This window comes from Hirundo rustica, chromosome 3, assembly GCF_015227805.2.
Source record: "Hirundo rustica isolate bHirRus1 chromosome 3, bHirRus1.pri.v3, whole genome shotgun sequence".
Classification (NCBI taxonomy): Eukaryota; Metazoa; Chordata; class Aves; order Passeriformes; family Hirundinidae; genus Hirundo; species Hirundo rustica.
Genome location: NC_053452.1, coordinates 69,917,133 through 69,931,513, shown reverse-complemented (window position 1 = coordinate 69,931,513; position 14,381 = coordinate 69,917,133). Strand labels below are relative to the sequence as shown.

The 14,381-nt window shown below is 42.0% G+C and overlaps 1 protein-coding gene across 1 annotated transcript in view; it reads right to left on the bottom strand.

The window, feature by feature from the left end:
• Nucleotides 1-14,173, bottom strand: part of SLC22A16 (solute carrier family 22 member 16) — a 32,338-nt gene extending 18,165 nt beyond the window's left edge. Inside the window, exon 1 of the mRNA XM_040058226.2 lies at nt 14,041-14,173. Within this exon, the coding sequence (XP_039914160.1) occupies nt 14,041-14,090 (50 nt within the window). The 5' untranslated portion in view covers nt 14,091-14,173. The remainder of the gene's footprint in view (nt 1-14,040) is intronic.
• Between the last annotated feature and the right edge of the window lie 208 nt (nt 14,174-14,381).

Below are 14,381 nucleotides of genomic sequence, written 5' to 3'. Positions count from 1 at the left end.
AGAGAGTGCTGAGCGAGGAGGAGCACAGAGCTGCCACCTGGGATGCCTCCCTTTGAACCCCATGGCACACAAGTTGTATCTCAGACCCCGTGCTGTGGCCATGTGGATGCCCTGCCCCAGTCTCAGAGGCCTGGGACAGGTCCTTGGAGCTGGGGTCATGTAATGAAATAATAATAAAAGCCTCTGGCCTTTGTGGGTGCCCAGAGCATCCCCCCGAAGTTGCGCTGGGCCAGGAGCTCACAGCACAACACACACAGGTCATCACTTCACTGACCCTGAGGCACAGGGTAAAGTCTAGGCTGTCCCTGCTCCCTACTGTAAATTATTAACTTTTTTCCCAAATTCTTAATTGAAGAACACCAAATCTATAAGAAAAGCTTTTATTACTGAGCTTAAATCTTTGGTTGCAGACAAATCTGTACTATAATCCCTTTTTAACCACAACAAGCCCAATTTTAAAAGTTAAATTTCCCTGAATAAATACTGCATCAAAATGGTAAGAAAATATCATCACAGGAGCAAAAAGTACTATTGAAATTTACAATAAGAAAGCAAATACTGTGATTTATTTTCCTGGGCTGATCTCTAAGAGGGCAGATTTTGGCAATAAGATTTTGGATACCAGTCATCTTCACATATACACAACAGATTATAAAACATATATTGTTGCAACCAGTTATTTTCAATAACCTATTTTACAGATAAATTTTCCTTTTTAAAAACCCCACTTTTTGACATTTTGAAAAAAGTTCTGTGAACCCGATGACTGTCCCAAAAGGTATGATAATTTCTCTCAGTGTTTTTCCATCTCTTCAGCGACTTGCCATGGGAGATAATTATTTGGCAAGTACGTTTTGTCACTCTTGCCAGGAGTGTCAAATATAGAAGTCAAGAAGACTTTATAGGTTATTGCTCCAGGATAGCGACGCTTAATGAATGCCAGAAGTCAAAGGAGCCTAAAATTGTCTTCACAAAAGCTTGAGCAAGACACAACATGAAAGCGTTCCAGTTCCTCTTAAAATATTTGTGATATTTCTCCACAGTAATTTTTCTTCAGTTTGCAGCTTATAGTAAAACAATATTTTTGTGTTTTCTATTTCCTCCGCACAAGTCTTAAGGTCAGTAAGAAAAGCAACTGGTAATATCATGTCAGTACCTGAATATAAGAAGCACTGTTCCATAAAGACAATGAACTAGACCTCAGACCACTGTTGCTCTGGCTGCAGTCTCATGACACAACATCTCTGTGGCACTGTCACTGCAAGATATTTTCTCCCTTCTCTTCTGCCACTGTTTATTCCCCCTTGAGACACAGTGCACTCTAGCCTCAGCTGGGGTGGTATTTCTTTTGTGGACCATCTGTGAACTTTGGCAAACTGACCTGACTTGAATAAAAAAGATTAAATTTATAAGATTATATATTTATAATTTAAAATAGATTAAATTTAAAGAAAGAAACACAAAACCAAAAAGCTAGACTAGTTGCTCAGACTAATTTATGTTGCATCCATGCAAATTATCCACACCAGTCTATCTGAAAAGTGGTGCATCTGGCATGCAAAAAACACTTGAAGTGCACATTGCCACATATGTGTTAGAGAATAAATACCCAGTTTCGGAGTACTTTTAGCATTGTCAGGTATTGCAGTGTATGCAGGGACTAAACTTGTTGTTGGACAGTAATCTTATGTTAAATAAAATATGATTCTGATTTCCTTGTTTGTTCATCAAAAAAAGAGGGGAAATGATGAGGTACTCCTCAAAATCTAGTATAAACATTTAAAATCATTTTGGTGTAGAACAGAATAACAAAACTGTTCTGTGATTAGCAAAAGATTTGTACTATTCCACAGGCTCTACAAGAACTATTTTTACTGCTTGTCTTCTCAACAACCTCATTTGTGAATTGCTTAAGTCAGAAAACACAGTACGTTTTTGTTGTGCAGTGTACACTCAACAGGATGGGTTCAGTGGAAAGAAATTCCAGATATTTACTATTTCTTAAAGAATTTGTGTTCAGTAACCACTTTACCCTCTCTATTTCATCCTGGGTTGGTTGGGTTTGGGCTTTTTTTTGTTTGTTTGTTTGTTTGGGTTTTCTTCATTTTTTTTCATATGAGAAAAGCCATTCAGCATTCTTTCCACTCTAAACCAAAAAGCTATGATACAATTCCACATTTATCTTTTGAGAGGAGAGGAACTGAATGTGACTCAAGAGTATTTTTGCTATGGTGCAGAGATACAGATTTGGAAGCAGCCTTAAATATACAACATGCACAGCCTTATTTGACTTATGGTGTCAAGAATAAACTCCTTTCCCTCCTAAGGGCAGTTTGAACTATGCTGAGAATCTCAGCCCACATGGTTATTTCTAGAATTTGTTTTCAGAGGCAGAAGATGCTGTGTTGGATGTCCAGTTTAAAGCTATCAATGGCACAGATGCAACAGGAATGAGGAAAGTTGTGAAGATCAGGAAGACCCCAGGAATTATATTATCATCACTGATGACAATGTGTGCCTCAATGTGCAGTCACCAAACATCAGACACCAAATCATTCCTCCATTTAAAACTGATTCCCTGAAGAATTCACTTCTATCCCATTAAACTTCAGCACATTTGCCTTTGATTAAGACATTTGTTCACCAAAGCCAAGAAGAAAAATACATTGGCTGCTCACTACTCTGTGTTTGGTATGACAGCTTAGATGAAGGAAGTCACATCAGCATGAAAATAAAGAAACAGTGCTATGGAATTAAGGTCCATATATATATACACACACATATACATATATATGTGTGTGTATATATAATGGATCTTATACACATACACACACACACACACACACACACACACACACTTTGTAGAACAGTTCTACAGTTTTTTATTTCTGACTATCTAAATCAGGCACATAAGGTTCTTGTCATCGCCTGTGACAAAATAGTAAATATTGCTGGGTTTCAACAGTTTAATAGCACAGCTTTCACCTGTGGACAGCCACACACAGCTGAAAGAGAGCTGCTGCTAAAGGCACCCAGTGTTTCGTGCTGCCCCTCTGCCAAGGGTGGCTGCCCCCAGGGGAGAGCCAGGCAGGAACGCTGAGCACTCCAGCCCAGTCCCCAGCCTTCTCATTGAAACAGCAGTGAAACTGGGCACGATACAGAGGCACTCAAGCAACCAAAGTACACATGAACATTCCACTCCACTTTCCTGGGAAAGAAACCTCTGATTAAGGCAGAGCACATCACTGGGAGCAACAGCAGCTCCAACACTGGAGTCAGTATTTTTTTTATTCTTGTTACCCTCTTGCCCTTTCTGCTATCCATGTGTTAAGGACATACACCAGATAATTTAATTAAGAAAGAGCATGACCATGCAGTTTGTAAGCAATTTAGATTTGTTTTGGAATTATTTGGACTGGTGTTACACACAGCAGAGTGGTTACACTTGAACAGTAGTAACACTTCAGGCTCTGTACTTGGAAGTTTCTATTCCAGGAATGGCATTTCTATAAACATCTACCATTTAGAAAATTAGCATGTACTCTGCATGATATATTACTAGCATTACTTGTCTCAGGGAAAACTCAATTGCAGTTTCTCTGGTAACTCTGTTTTCTTTTGGTCAGCCTCTGTTTTGGGGACAAATCCAAATTAGGTATTTCATTTCCCTCCAGACTGTACCGTTTCCATCAGCTTACGTCAGCAAATCATTTCACGTCATAATCTCTGAAGTGTCTAATAGAATTTAATTGAGTTTCCATCTAACTATAGACATAGACAGTACTTCATGTATAAAAAATTGTATTTCATTCTTCCTTTCCTGTTTAGGAAATCAGATGTTTTCTGCTGGTTACATGGCTGACACAATGACTAACTTTCTTCAAACTAGCTTATATTTATTTTGCCCTTTTTTTCTGTTTATAATCCTGAAATAAAACTAACTGGTTGTCATATTAACTACATTCTTACTCATTTGTTATTATATTTATGTATTTCTTCTGCAAAACTTTGAATCTGTTGCAGCTGATGGTACAAACAGATGAACTGAATATCTACTTCAGAGTGGTGAAAACTGCCTATTCTGAAGCAATGAGCAATCTATTTTTTAAAGATTAATTCATAAAGTAATTAAGCCTTACATTTGTCATAGTTATATTATGCCTTTTAAGAACTCTTTTTTGGTTGTTGTTTCCTATTTATAGCCACAACTAAGAAGATTTGGATACAGACAGCTCATTTTCAGTAAAAATTCTACATAAATGCTTTTCACACCATGCCACACATTCTTAAGCATATTACCCAAGGTTTTAAATTTCTATATTTGAAATTTAATTCCTTCCTGCCTGGAAAATTATTGTAAGATTACACATTCTTACAGATTTTTGAAAGTTCTCATGGAAAAATGTAAAACAAATGAGAAGCCTGTGTAATTAATTTAGGAACACTGGACATCACTTTCCTAGGGAATGTTTGTAGCTGTTCCTGTACATATGAGTATCTCCCGAGTTTTCAGTTAGAAATAATATGGAATATTAACTCCATGGATCAAAGTATGTTTCAATCATTCCTGTAAATACTTGAGAGAAATGTCATGGAATTTTGGGTTGCTCCATTCTGTCAATCTTCCTTAATATAAGCAGTGATTTTATCCACAGTATTACTTTTACAACCTTGAATGTGGTTAAGGAAATTTAGTCCATTTCTATGGACTAAATAAAGCAGTTTTAACTAGCTAATGTGTCATTTTACACTCCCTGGCTCCATTTGCAACTCTTAGCGTGTTCTTTGTTAATTCTGACGTTCACCACAGTGACTCTTCATCAAAAGCTAAACAGAAAAGCTAAAGCAGGTACCTTTGCTTTATTAGCTTTTTTTTTTTTAATATTTCATTTTAAAAAAATACCACTTAACAAAATTTCACATTAAGGGAATTAAGTGTCAGATAACTCTGTCTTCTAAAATTTGGGGCAAAGTCAGCATGTAAATCAAGGCATCACTTCAGAAAAGGCAACTTAGTGGCAGCCACAGATTCTTTTGTTGAAGAGAATACTGCCAGTTGCAATCCTACCTCTATGGAATCCTACATTTTCAATTCCACAGCTCTACAGCTTGAAGAAAAGGATTCCATTTAATGCAGAGTCTGCCATGGTCACAGTATTTTCTTCTGTTAAACATGGTTTAGCTTCTGGAATTGTTTAAGTACACCCGTGTTTAGTGGCTATGTCCTACATGAGAAATAAAACAGCCCCACACTGACAGCTCTTCTCCCTCTCTTTAACAGAGTAGCTTGAATCTCTAACAAAGTCTTCTCCAGGCTTTGTTAAAACCCAATTAGGATGTGGAAGAGGAGTAAAACCTATCTCCTTTCTTCCTCTCTCTTCAGGAGTCTATGCTGATGACCCACCAGCCGCTCAAGAGCTCTCGGGAGGGCTCAGGTTAGTAACCCTGACAGCACATCTTCTCCAAGGCAAGGCAAGTTGTCTCTAACCCCACAGAAAAGATGGCTACTGATAGCAAGAGGACTTTCACCTTCTTTTGCACATTCAAGACTCATCTTCCTTCCAAAGTCCTCCTCTTCACTGCAAATGCGTAACCCATTCTTTACTTCCACAGTACTGGCAGGTTCTTTCTCTACCTTTATGGTATCTCATACAAGGGAATGGTCTGGAATAATCCTGTATTCTAACTGCACATTAATATTTACAAGCATTTTAGAGATCTTATTCTCCACAAAAATAAAGAAGCTGAATTCTGCTTAGACCTACCAGGATTCTTCAACATAAATCTACTTTTGTGCTAACTGCCCCCTCTATTCTCAATGAGTGAGACAGAACTGAGGTTGGCTCCACTGATCTACAAAGCATGACAGTTCTTCAAAGAGCCTAGAATATAGGTGTAAATGAGATGAGGTTCCAATTTCTCTGAGAATGGAACTAACATAAATTATCTCTCTCAGAAAGGTGGAGCTGTAGCACTTTTATGGTATTCCCAGCTCTGCTGACACACATCAGTTCTAAAGACACAGGGAAAAAAAAAAATCAAACAATTTGTTCTGGAATATGATACGAAAACATAAATTATTTAAAAGAAATGGGATATTATCAGTATAATTTCATCGTGCTTACAGTTCTCTTAGATGCAACATAGTGCATACAGTATGGAATCCATATACATCTACACTATTGCTTTAGATCCCGTTTCAACTTGGTGAAGAACTTTGGTTGCCCAGGAGGGTCAGGCACCTGGGCAGGGGGGTCTGGAACCCCAGCCCAGAGCCCAGGGCTCAGAGAGACACTGGGTTTGATTTCAGTCCATGGGAGAGGCTTCTTGCTCTGCAGGAAGCATTGCAGGTCACAAGAGTGTAAAAATAGTGGTTTAGTATATCACAGGGTGAAAAACCAGTGGGTTTGGGATTTTTGGCATTGGAGTGAATGGGGCAAGATGGTGAATTTGGGGCGTTGTCTCCTTCTTCTTCCTTCTTGTTCCCTCACTCCATTTCTGCAGTGACGTTGGCACAAAGTAGTTAGTGAGGATTGGGTCAGAGTAAAGATGACCTTTTTAGTAATAGTGATAGACATTGGTATGAAATAGTAAATAGAGAATACGTAGCAATTAGTATAAAAGATAAGGACAGCCCAGAGACAGGGGGAGTCACCGGATGTCCAAGCCGCGGCAAACATCTTTTGGACACTGAGAAAATTGTAAGATAAGAACTAATAAACGAAGCTTGTAACCTTGAAGACTCCGTCTTTTCCTGCGTTTGGCACAGAGCTTTGCAGAGGGCCAGAACTCTAAAACCACCTGAATGCCGGGAAAGTTAAACTCCTGAAAAGGAAACACCCGACAACTGGCGTCCCTGGGTGGGCAGAAACAACTGGCACCCCAGATGGGACAGAAACAAAGAACCACAAACAAACCAGGATTTATCTGCCCTAAACCACGTAGTTAAAACAAGACAGATGGGTCATGCCCTTAATGGTCCAATTCTCCCTCTGGACAAAATGTCTTAACAGATGTCTGAAGTTTACACTACAGGTCTGAAAAGATACTGAGATGAGCTCATTAGTGCTTTGATTTGGACAGCTGATTCCCCACACAGCTTGAACAGATTTTTACAGATGTATCAGGGAGGAACTTAGATGCTTCCATATCTCTTTCACAATTTAAAGAGGAGAATGAAGTCACAATACAGCTAGAAAAGTTCAGGCCCTCATAGATATAACACATTTAAATGGCACTGAACTCCATCCAAAGTGTGGCGCTGATTGCTCTTTATAGAGCAGCAAATTATTCCCAGTTCTTTGAAGCACCTTCTCAGCACTTCTTTTCTATGACTTTCTGCCTTATTGGCCTTTTCCATCCATTCTTCAGGGCTTTCCATTTATTCCTCCTGTATTCTTGCTTCAGCACCGCTGCTGCAGCTGCATCTCTGATGCAGCTACCTAATGGTAATGCCTCCAGATAATAGGAAGAGGAAACCAAACTTCACCTCTTGATGAAAATATTTTCTTGAGGAAAGGGTTCAGTATATGATCCAATGGATGGTGCTTCTAGATTCCTCAAATCATATTTCCACCACATGTGATTTTCAAAGAATCCTTGCTCTGCATGAGGTGAGCTCTGTAGTTTGGCCATCAATGTACCACATTAAGGTATACATTAGCTCTCTAAGCAGTTTCAGTATTTTCTGAAGACAGCTAAGATTTATCTCCAAGTGTATGGACAATTTGACAGATTGGCCATCATTATAAGGACTTGTAAATCTCTGTCTTCTAGTTTGTTGTCACATTTTTTCCAGTCTTGCAACTGTAACCAAGATATAGCTATCTCAGCTGGTATCTTCTCCGGCTTGCTATTTTTTCCATATTTCTGAAAAGTTGAGCATCTCATGTTCTTGTTCAGCTGCTATAGTTTCGTGCCTCAAGCTACCTTAAATAAAATGTCAGCAGTGGATGTATCTCAGTGCCATCCTTGTTGTGTGTAGCAAAATGATGGCAAGAAAGTGTCACAGCTGAAGGCTCCTGAGGCCTTCAAAAAAAAAAAAAAATTCCCTAAATTAAAAGATGTTTTCTACTTGCATGATTTTACTTCCTAAAATAAATTGGTCAACCTTTTCATGAGTAAGGCCTTTAATAAAAATTTCCTTCCAACTTTGTGGTATCTTAGTACTGCTGAAAATCATTACTACTATGAGAAAATCACTGACACAGCTTTTATAGAAATGATATTCCCTGTCCTAGGCATTGTATTACAGGGATCACACTGTCCAGTGCCTTACATATTTCACTTTCATTCACACCATAATATTTCAGGATGAAACAGTTGATCATCAGCTCCTTGACACGTGTGAATACTGCCTTATGCTGCCATAGCTGTGTCTATGCTGCAACTTGGTTTAGAAGCCACCCTGGGGGGTTGGCAACATTTCAGAGGTGAATCTCAACTATCCGGTTTACAAATCATAATTGATTTACCAGCTTTAAGTTTCAGTGCTGTTCACACTGCAGGTTACAGCCTTAGAGGAGTGATGGATAGCACAGGTGCAATTTCATCCTGCTCTTTATTTAGTCATCTTTCTGTTATTGTAATCTACTTTTTAATCTCCTTCTCGTACAATAATCTACTTTTTCAAGCCAGAAACAGGCAAGCACCTCCAGGGTGAGGATGCCAGAGTGTTTTGTGGCAGAACACTTTTGTCTATGCAGATCTTGCTTTAGACTGCCCCCAGCATGACCTGGATCCCAGAAAATGCTCTTAGAGCCTCTTGCAGACCACGCTGCCAGTGCATTGCCACCCAGAGCACTTGCCAGTATCCAGCTTTGGTTCTGAGTCTTGAGAACATTTCCACTTTTGCCTAGTCAGGCATAGATAATAAGGCCTTTGTTTAGGCTGCTAGAGTTTGCTCTCTGAAAACACATGGGCTGTCTCAGTTCTCCAAAGCTATTATGATGCCTTTCAACCAACAGAATTAAGCACTATTTGCAAAATATACCCCCCCCCCTCCCCGCCCCACGCACACACACACACACAAAAAAAGTGGAGGGGGGAAAGAAATGCTGCCAAGTCCCCCTGTTTCATCCTATGAACATCTGAAATGAGCACAGGCTGACTCAGATGTTATAATATAGCATAGTTGTGAGAACACTTATCAAACATTTCTGTCAAACACCACCCCTGACTAGGAGCCAAAGGAGGACTTAGATTTGAGATTCTTCTGTCTGGCACATTCCAGTAAATACAAACAGCTGTCCACTGGTACATTTTGAAAACTGAATGACAGATATGTTGCAATAAACTTTTCCACTGTATAAGGTAGCATATGGGGGGGAAAGAGGATTGTTTTTAAAACAATCTCCAAACCACAGCACTTTGTTCATCATCCGGAAACTACTCAAAGGGTAAACAGAAATTCACATTATAATGTTTAAAAATATTAATTTTGCGTAGAAAGTACTAAATACTAAATGTATTAGTATTTGAGAAAAATCTTGTAATGCTTCTATTTTTTTAATTAAAACTTGTCTGTTCAAATGTTGAATATGAATACAATGGCCTGCTTCTCCATACTAACTTGGAAAAGAAAAACCAATTTCTCTCCATATCTAACAAGCACACTTCTCCATGGACAAATATATTTTTATTGGGAAAGAACCTTTCAAGGTATCTGTAAAAGTTTGAAAACCATTGCTTGAAAGTGTTCTTTTTTTCTTTTTGCGAAAAGAAGTGGTGAGCGTGATCTTTGAGATACTTGGGACTCCTTGTTATTTGATACAAACCAAGAATTTCTGGAAGTAACATGTACACAGCACAATTTGTTGATGTAATCTGATCACAAGAGCTGTGAGCTGTGAAACGAGAGAGGAGGAGGGCAACAGCACAAAAAGAGGAGCATGGAAAAGTCCCGAGATGTGAAAAGAAGACAGACCGTTTGCTGCAGAGCTTGAGAAGTGAACCAAGAGCTCTGCAAAGTAGGGAGGAGAGAAACAGTGTTAGCACTGGTCACTCAAATATTGCTACCATGGCACTGACCAGCAGTCAGTAGAAGTCCACTACAAAGAATTTCTACAAAAATCAAGCAAGTTTTTTAGCTAAGCAGACTTTCTCATATATTTATAAACACTAGAAAAGTTCCAGGATAATAAAGAGAAGATGTTGAAACTGTTGATAAGTGTATTAGTGTCTACTAAACCCCATGTTTGGCTGGAACAGGTGACTGTTCTATCCAAACAGGCAGTCTGTCCTGCTTCCCTCCTGCTCACAATAGCCATTGCTAATCCTTGGTTTGCTTGCTTCTGAAGTCCAAACTGTAGCAACTCCACTGACCAGGTAAAAAGTTTATAGAAGACAACAGTGCAAAGATGTCAAAACCTGAATAAATACATAAATATCTCAGCAAAGATAAATAGAAGTAATTTTTAATTTAACAGATAGTCTAGCTGCTAGTTAAGTGTATTATTTATAAAACCAATGTTCGAAAATCTAGGTAACATACTCAACTTTGGAAAAGACAGAATATTTCAGAAGAAAAGGCAATCTTTTAAAAGATTCTGGAAATACTTCAATACAAAATCTGAAAATAGTGTCAGTGACACCCAATCTTCCTCTCTCTCTCTGACAATTTTCACCACCTGCTTTTAGCTAAAGTACAAGCCAAGATTTGAAAACTGTTAATCACAAGGAAAACGCTGAATACCGTGTAAGCCGCATCTCAGAGCTACCAGGCATTCCAGCTGGGAAATCAAATCCTTACGCTCATCCACACTTACCATAAGGGGTACCTCCCCAGATCTCTTCTAGACAGTTATTCCCGATTAGATCATGTCTCCACTCAGCACACTGCCATGGTGCAGATCAGAGCAACACAATACATAGCCTGTTTCTCACTTGCAACCACATATGTACATTTTGTGTCCTGCTGGTAGACTGAAGTCACTGAAGTTATTAAAAGTCCTTTAGTTTACCTGGGAATTAGGTGTGCAGGCAGGGTGAGCCATCTCCTGAAGCTCACCTACCCACTTATGCCCATACTTTGTTACCAACCCTATGCCCACTGGCCGCGTCTCCCCTTTCCCAGCATGGGGCTTGCCAGTGTCTGACTGCACCTGACATTACCTGATGGGCCCCTGAGAGGGTTTTTGGAGTTGGAGTGGGTGGGCAGAGAGGGGCTGAGGCAGGGGGCTGAGAGGGAGAGCCCATAGGTGCAGTCTGGCAGGATCTGCTGAGTGGGAGGAGGGTGCAGTTCACTGCAGGTATGTCGGGAGCTTAAAGGCTTGGCAGCCCTCTGGTGATGAGGCCATCTGAGTCAGACAGCACTATTTGTCTGTCATTCAATCTCTGCAATAGTGACCAGTGATCTCATGCTCCACAGACAGATGCAAGAACAATGTTTAAAACAACCTTCTTGAATTTATAGGCCACCCATGCTACCCATGCCCATGCTACCCATGCCCAAATTCAAACAGAGGCATAAAGTCTTCCTTTAATGGCATAGGCTACAGGAGCCATTGCATTTTTACGGCTGTTCATGCATGTCTCAAGACCCTATTAAGAACAACGGCATCACCGGGACTTGTGAAAGAGAGCCCAAATGGAAAGCAAAATATTGTCAGCATCCATGTGAATGTCAGTTCTGTAAAATTCACAGTCTTAGTCAAGGTGAAAGGTTTATGTATTATGTATTATCTGTATATTAATAACTTCTATATAGCTATATATTATATATTACATATATATAAAATGCAAACATACTATCTCTGCATTTATATATGTATGAGCAGCTGTTCATTCTCTACTGCATCTGTCAGATTTTAAGAAAACCAAAACAGTCTCAAAATACTAGCAGTCATGCTTGGATTGCTCAGAATCTGACTGTGTCAAATCTATAGAACCTATATATAGTGCATAGGTTATATGGGCCTTATGGGAATTGAACTTGAACTGAAGAAAGGAACCACTGATTATCTCTCAGTGCCAGGATGCTGCAAACTGAACAGAACTAACTCGATGGTTGCAGTTATGAACAACTTTTCATATGAAATAGGATCATTTATCTAGCACTATCAAGGGATTGAAAAGAGTTTTTACAGTATTTTTAAATAGTTCCACCCACCATAAGCTGCTATTGTACTTACTGTTATACTGTATCACTAGTGTGGCCTTAGAAATCTCAAACAGACACAAGTCTAACAGGACTATGCAAATTTTGGTAGCCTGCATCTCATCTCAAAGCTCAAGCTAAACTTAAAGCAGCTCCTATTGAACTGCATCTCAAACAATCTGGTCCCTAGATGTCAGATTATTCCTGTAGAATTGGTGCCCTTTTAATTGCAAGGAGTAGTTTTGAAAACTTTATCTGAAGTATTGATAAATGTTCTCAAGTAGGAAAACTACTCCAGTAATTAAAAACAACTACTTTTGTGTTATTTCAGTATTCAGTGTCAAGTGCCTGCTTTCCCCAAAGAGCACACAAAACAGAAGAACAACAGCAGCAGCAAAATCAACTGATTGCTAGGATTCCTCTCCTAGTACACACAGAGCAAGGCATTTTGTTGCTGACCCAGAATTGATAACAACTGAGATTTTGTTCAGATACACATGCCCGTAAGTCACAACTCAGTCAAATATCTAATTTAAGCATAGGTGCCACTTAAGCAAGAAAATATCTTTCCATCCTAACCGTCTGAAGAGGCTATTGATACCCACCACTACTGCTCACACATGATATTAAGAGCCTCTCCTGCTGCAGTTCAGGCACTTCAACCATTACAAGGAGCTCCCAGGCTTTGTCCAAAATGCTGCTCCTGCCTGTCCCTGAGAGAAGATCAACATCGTGGGTTAGGCTGGCTCACTGGTCACCGAGCTAGAAAGCACATCACTGCAATTCAACAGCTTGAACTCGTAGCCAAATTGTGACACATGGGTCTGTTCCAGCCATCTGCTCCGAGGAGGGTGTGCCTGCAGACCCCACGATGATCAGCACATCACGGAAGTGCAGGAGGGAACTCACTGTGAGGATGTGCGCCCATTAGCCTCAATATTCATATCCTCTAAAACTTAATTTCCTTGCCTAACGTTTCTTCTCCATTACTCGCTATAAGCAGTCTCAGATGCCAGCCCTGCATCCAGAGCTACAGAAGCATAAACACACACACGCCGTGTCTGTGTATCCATCCAACACACACAGGCACATCCAAGGAAACTCACCACCGTGCACACATCAGGTAAAAGGGTATGCATGCAAGTAAACCCTTGCTGATAAGGATATATGTACATACTCCATATCCACATAACAAAGGCCACAAACAAGGATATATGTACATACTCCATATCCACGTAACAAAGGCCACAAACCCAGCCTCAATAAAAAACCGTATGATCTCTTGCGCTCCACAAGCCTCTGCCCCTAAGCAGAAACAGCCTGAATGTCACACAGTGCTCCCCTGCATACTGCTTGTGCCTTTCTGTCACCCCTGAAGTGCACAGGCTGTTCCAGACCCTGGTGCTCTGTGCGTGTCTATCTGTGTACCTGTGTGTCTGTGTGCTCACACGTGCAAGAAGTGTGTATTTGAAGCGTCTAGGAGCGCATGGCCGTGACCGGGTGGCTGCAGCACGCGGTGCCGGCAGGTCCGTGGGGCCGTGTGGGGGCGGGCGCTGCGGGTGCAGTGCGAGCGCGGCGCGCACAGGGATGTGCTGCGCCGTGGGAGCGAGCGCACGCGGGGCGCGCTGCACGCGTGTGGAAAAGCGCATGGGGGGGGAGGTGTCGAGTGCTGCAAGTGCATGCAGCAGCACCCGTCTGCTCCGTGTGAGTTCATGCAGCGCGGCGCGGTGTGCGTGAGAGCCCGTGTCATCTTCTGCGTGCGTGTGTCGGTGCGGCGGCCGGTGCGCCTCCGGGCGAGCGCCCCGCAGCCTGCGCGATGCCGGGAGCGCACGGGAGCGCGGCGCCGTCCCCCCCTGGGCAGCTGGCACACGCGGCCAGCGCGGAGAGCCATCAGTCCCCGCACGGGGATGTCCGGGTGTGACGGCGCGGGGCACCCCCAGTACCTGCCGAAATGTCCCAGCGAGTCGAAGAGCCGCTCGGAGCTGAGAGCCATGGCGGGGCGGCTGCCGACCGGGAGCCTCGGCGTCGCTGTCCCGGTGGTGCGGGAAGAGGCACGGCGCTGTCCCGGCGCTGTCCCGGCGCTGTCCCGGCGCTGTCCCGGCGCTGTCCCGGCGCTGTCCCGGCGCTGTCCCGTCCCGTCCCGTCCCGTCCCGCCCGCCCCCGGCGCCCCGCCCGCCGCGCGGGGAATGGGCGGGCGGGAATGACGGCCGCGCCCAAGGGCCGCCGCTCCCCGCGGGAAGCGGGAGCCCGGCCCGGCAGCGGCACCCCGGAGCCGGCCCCGGCA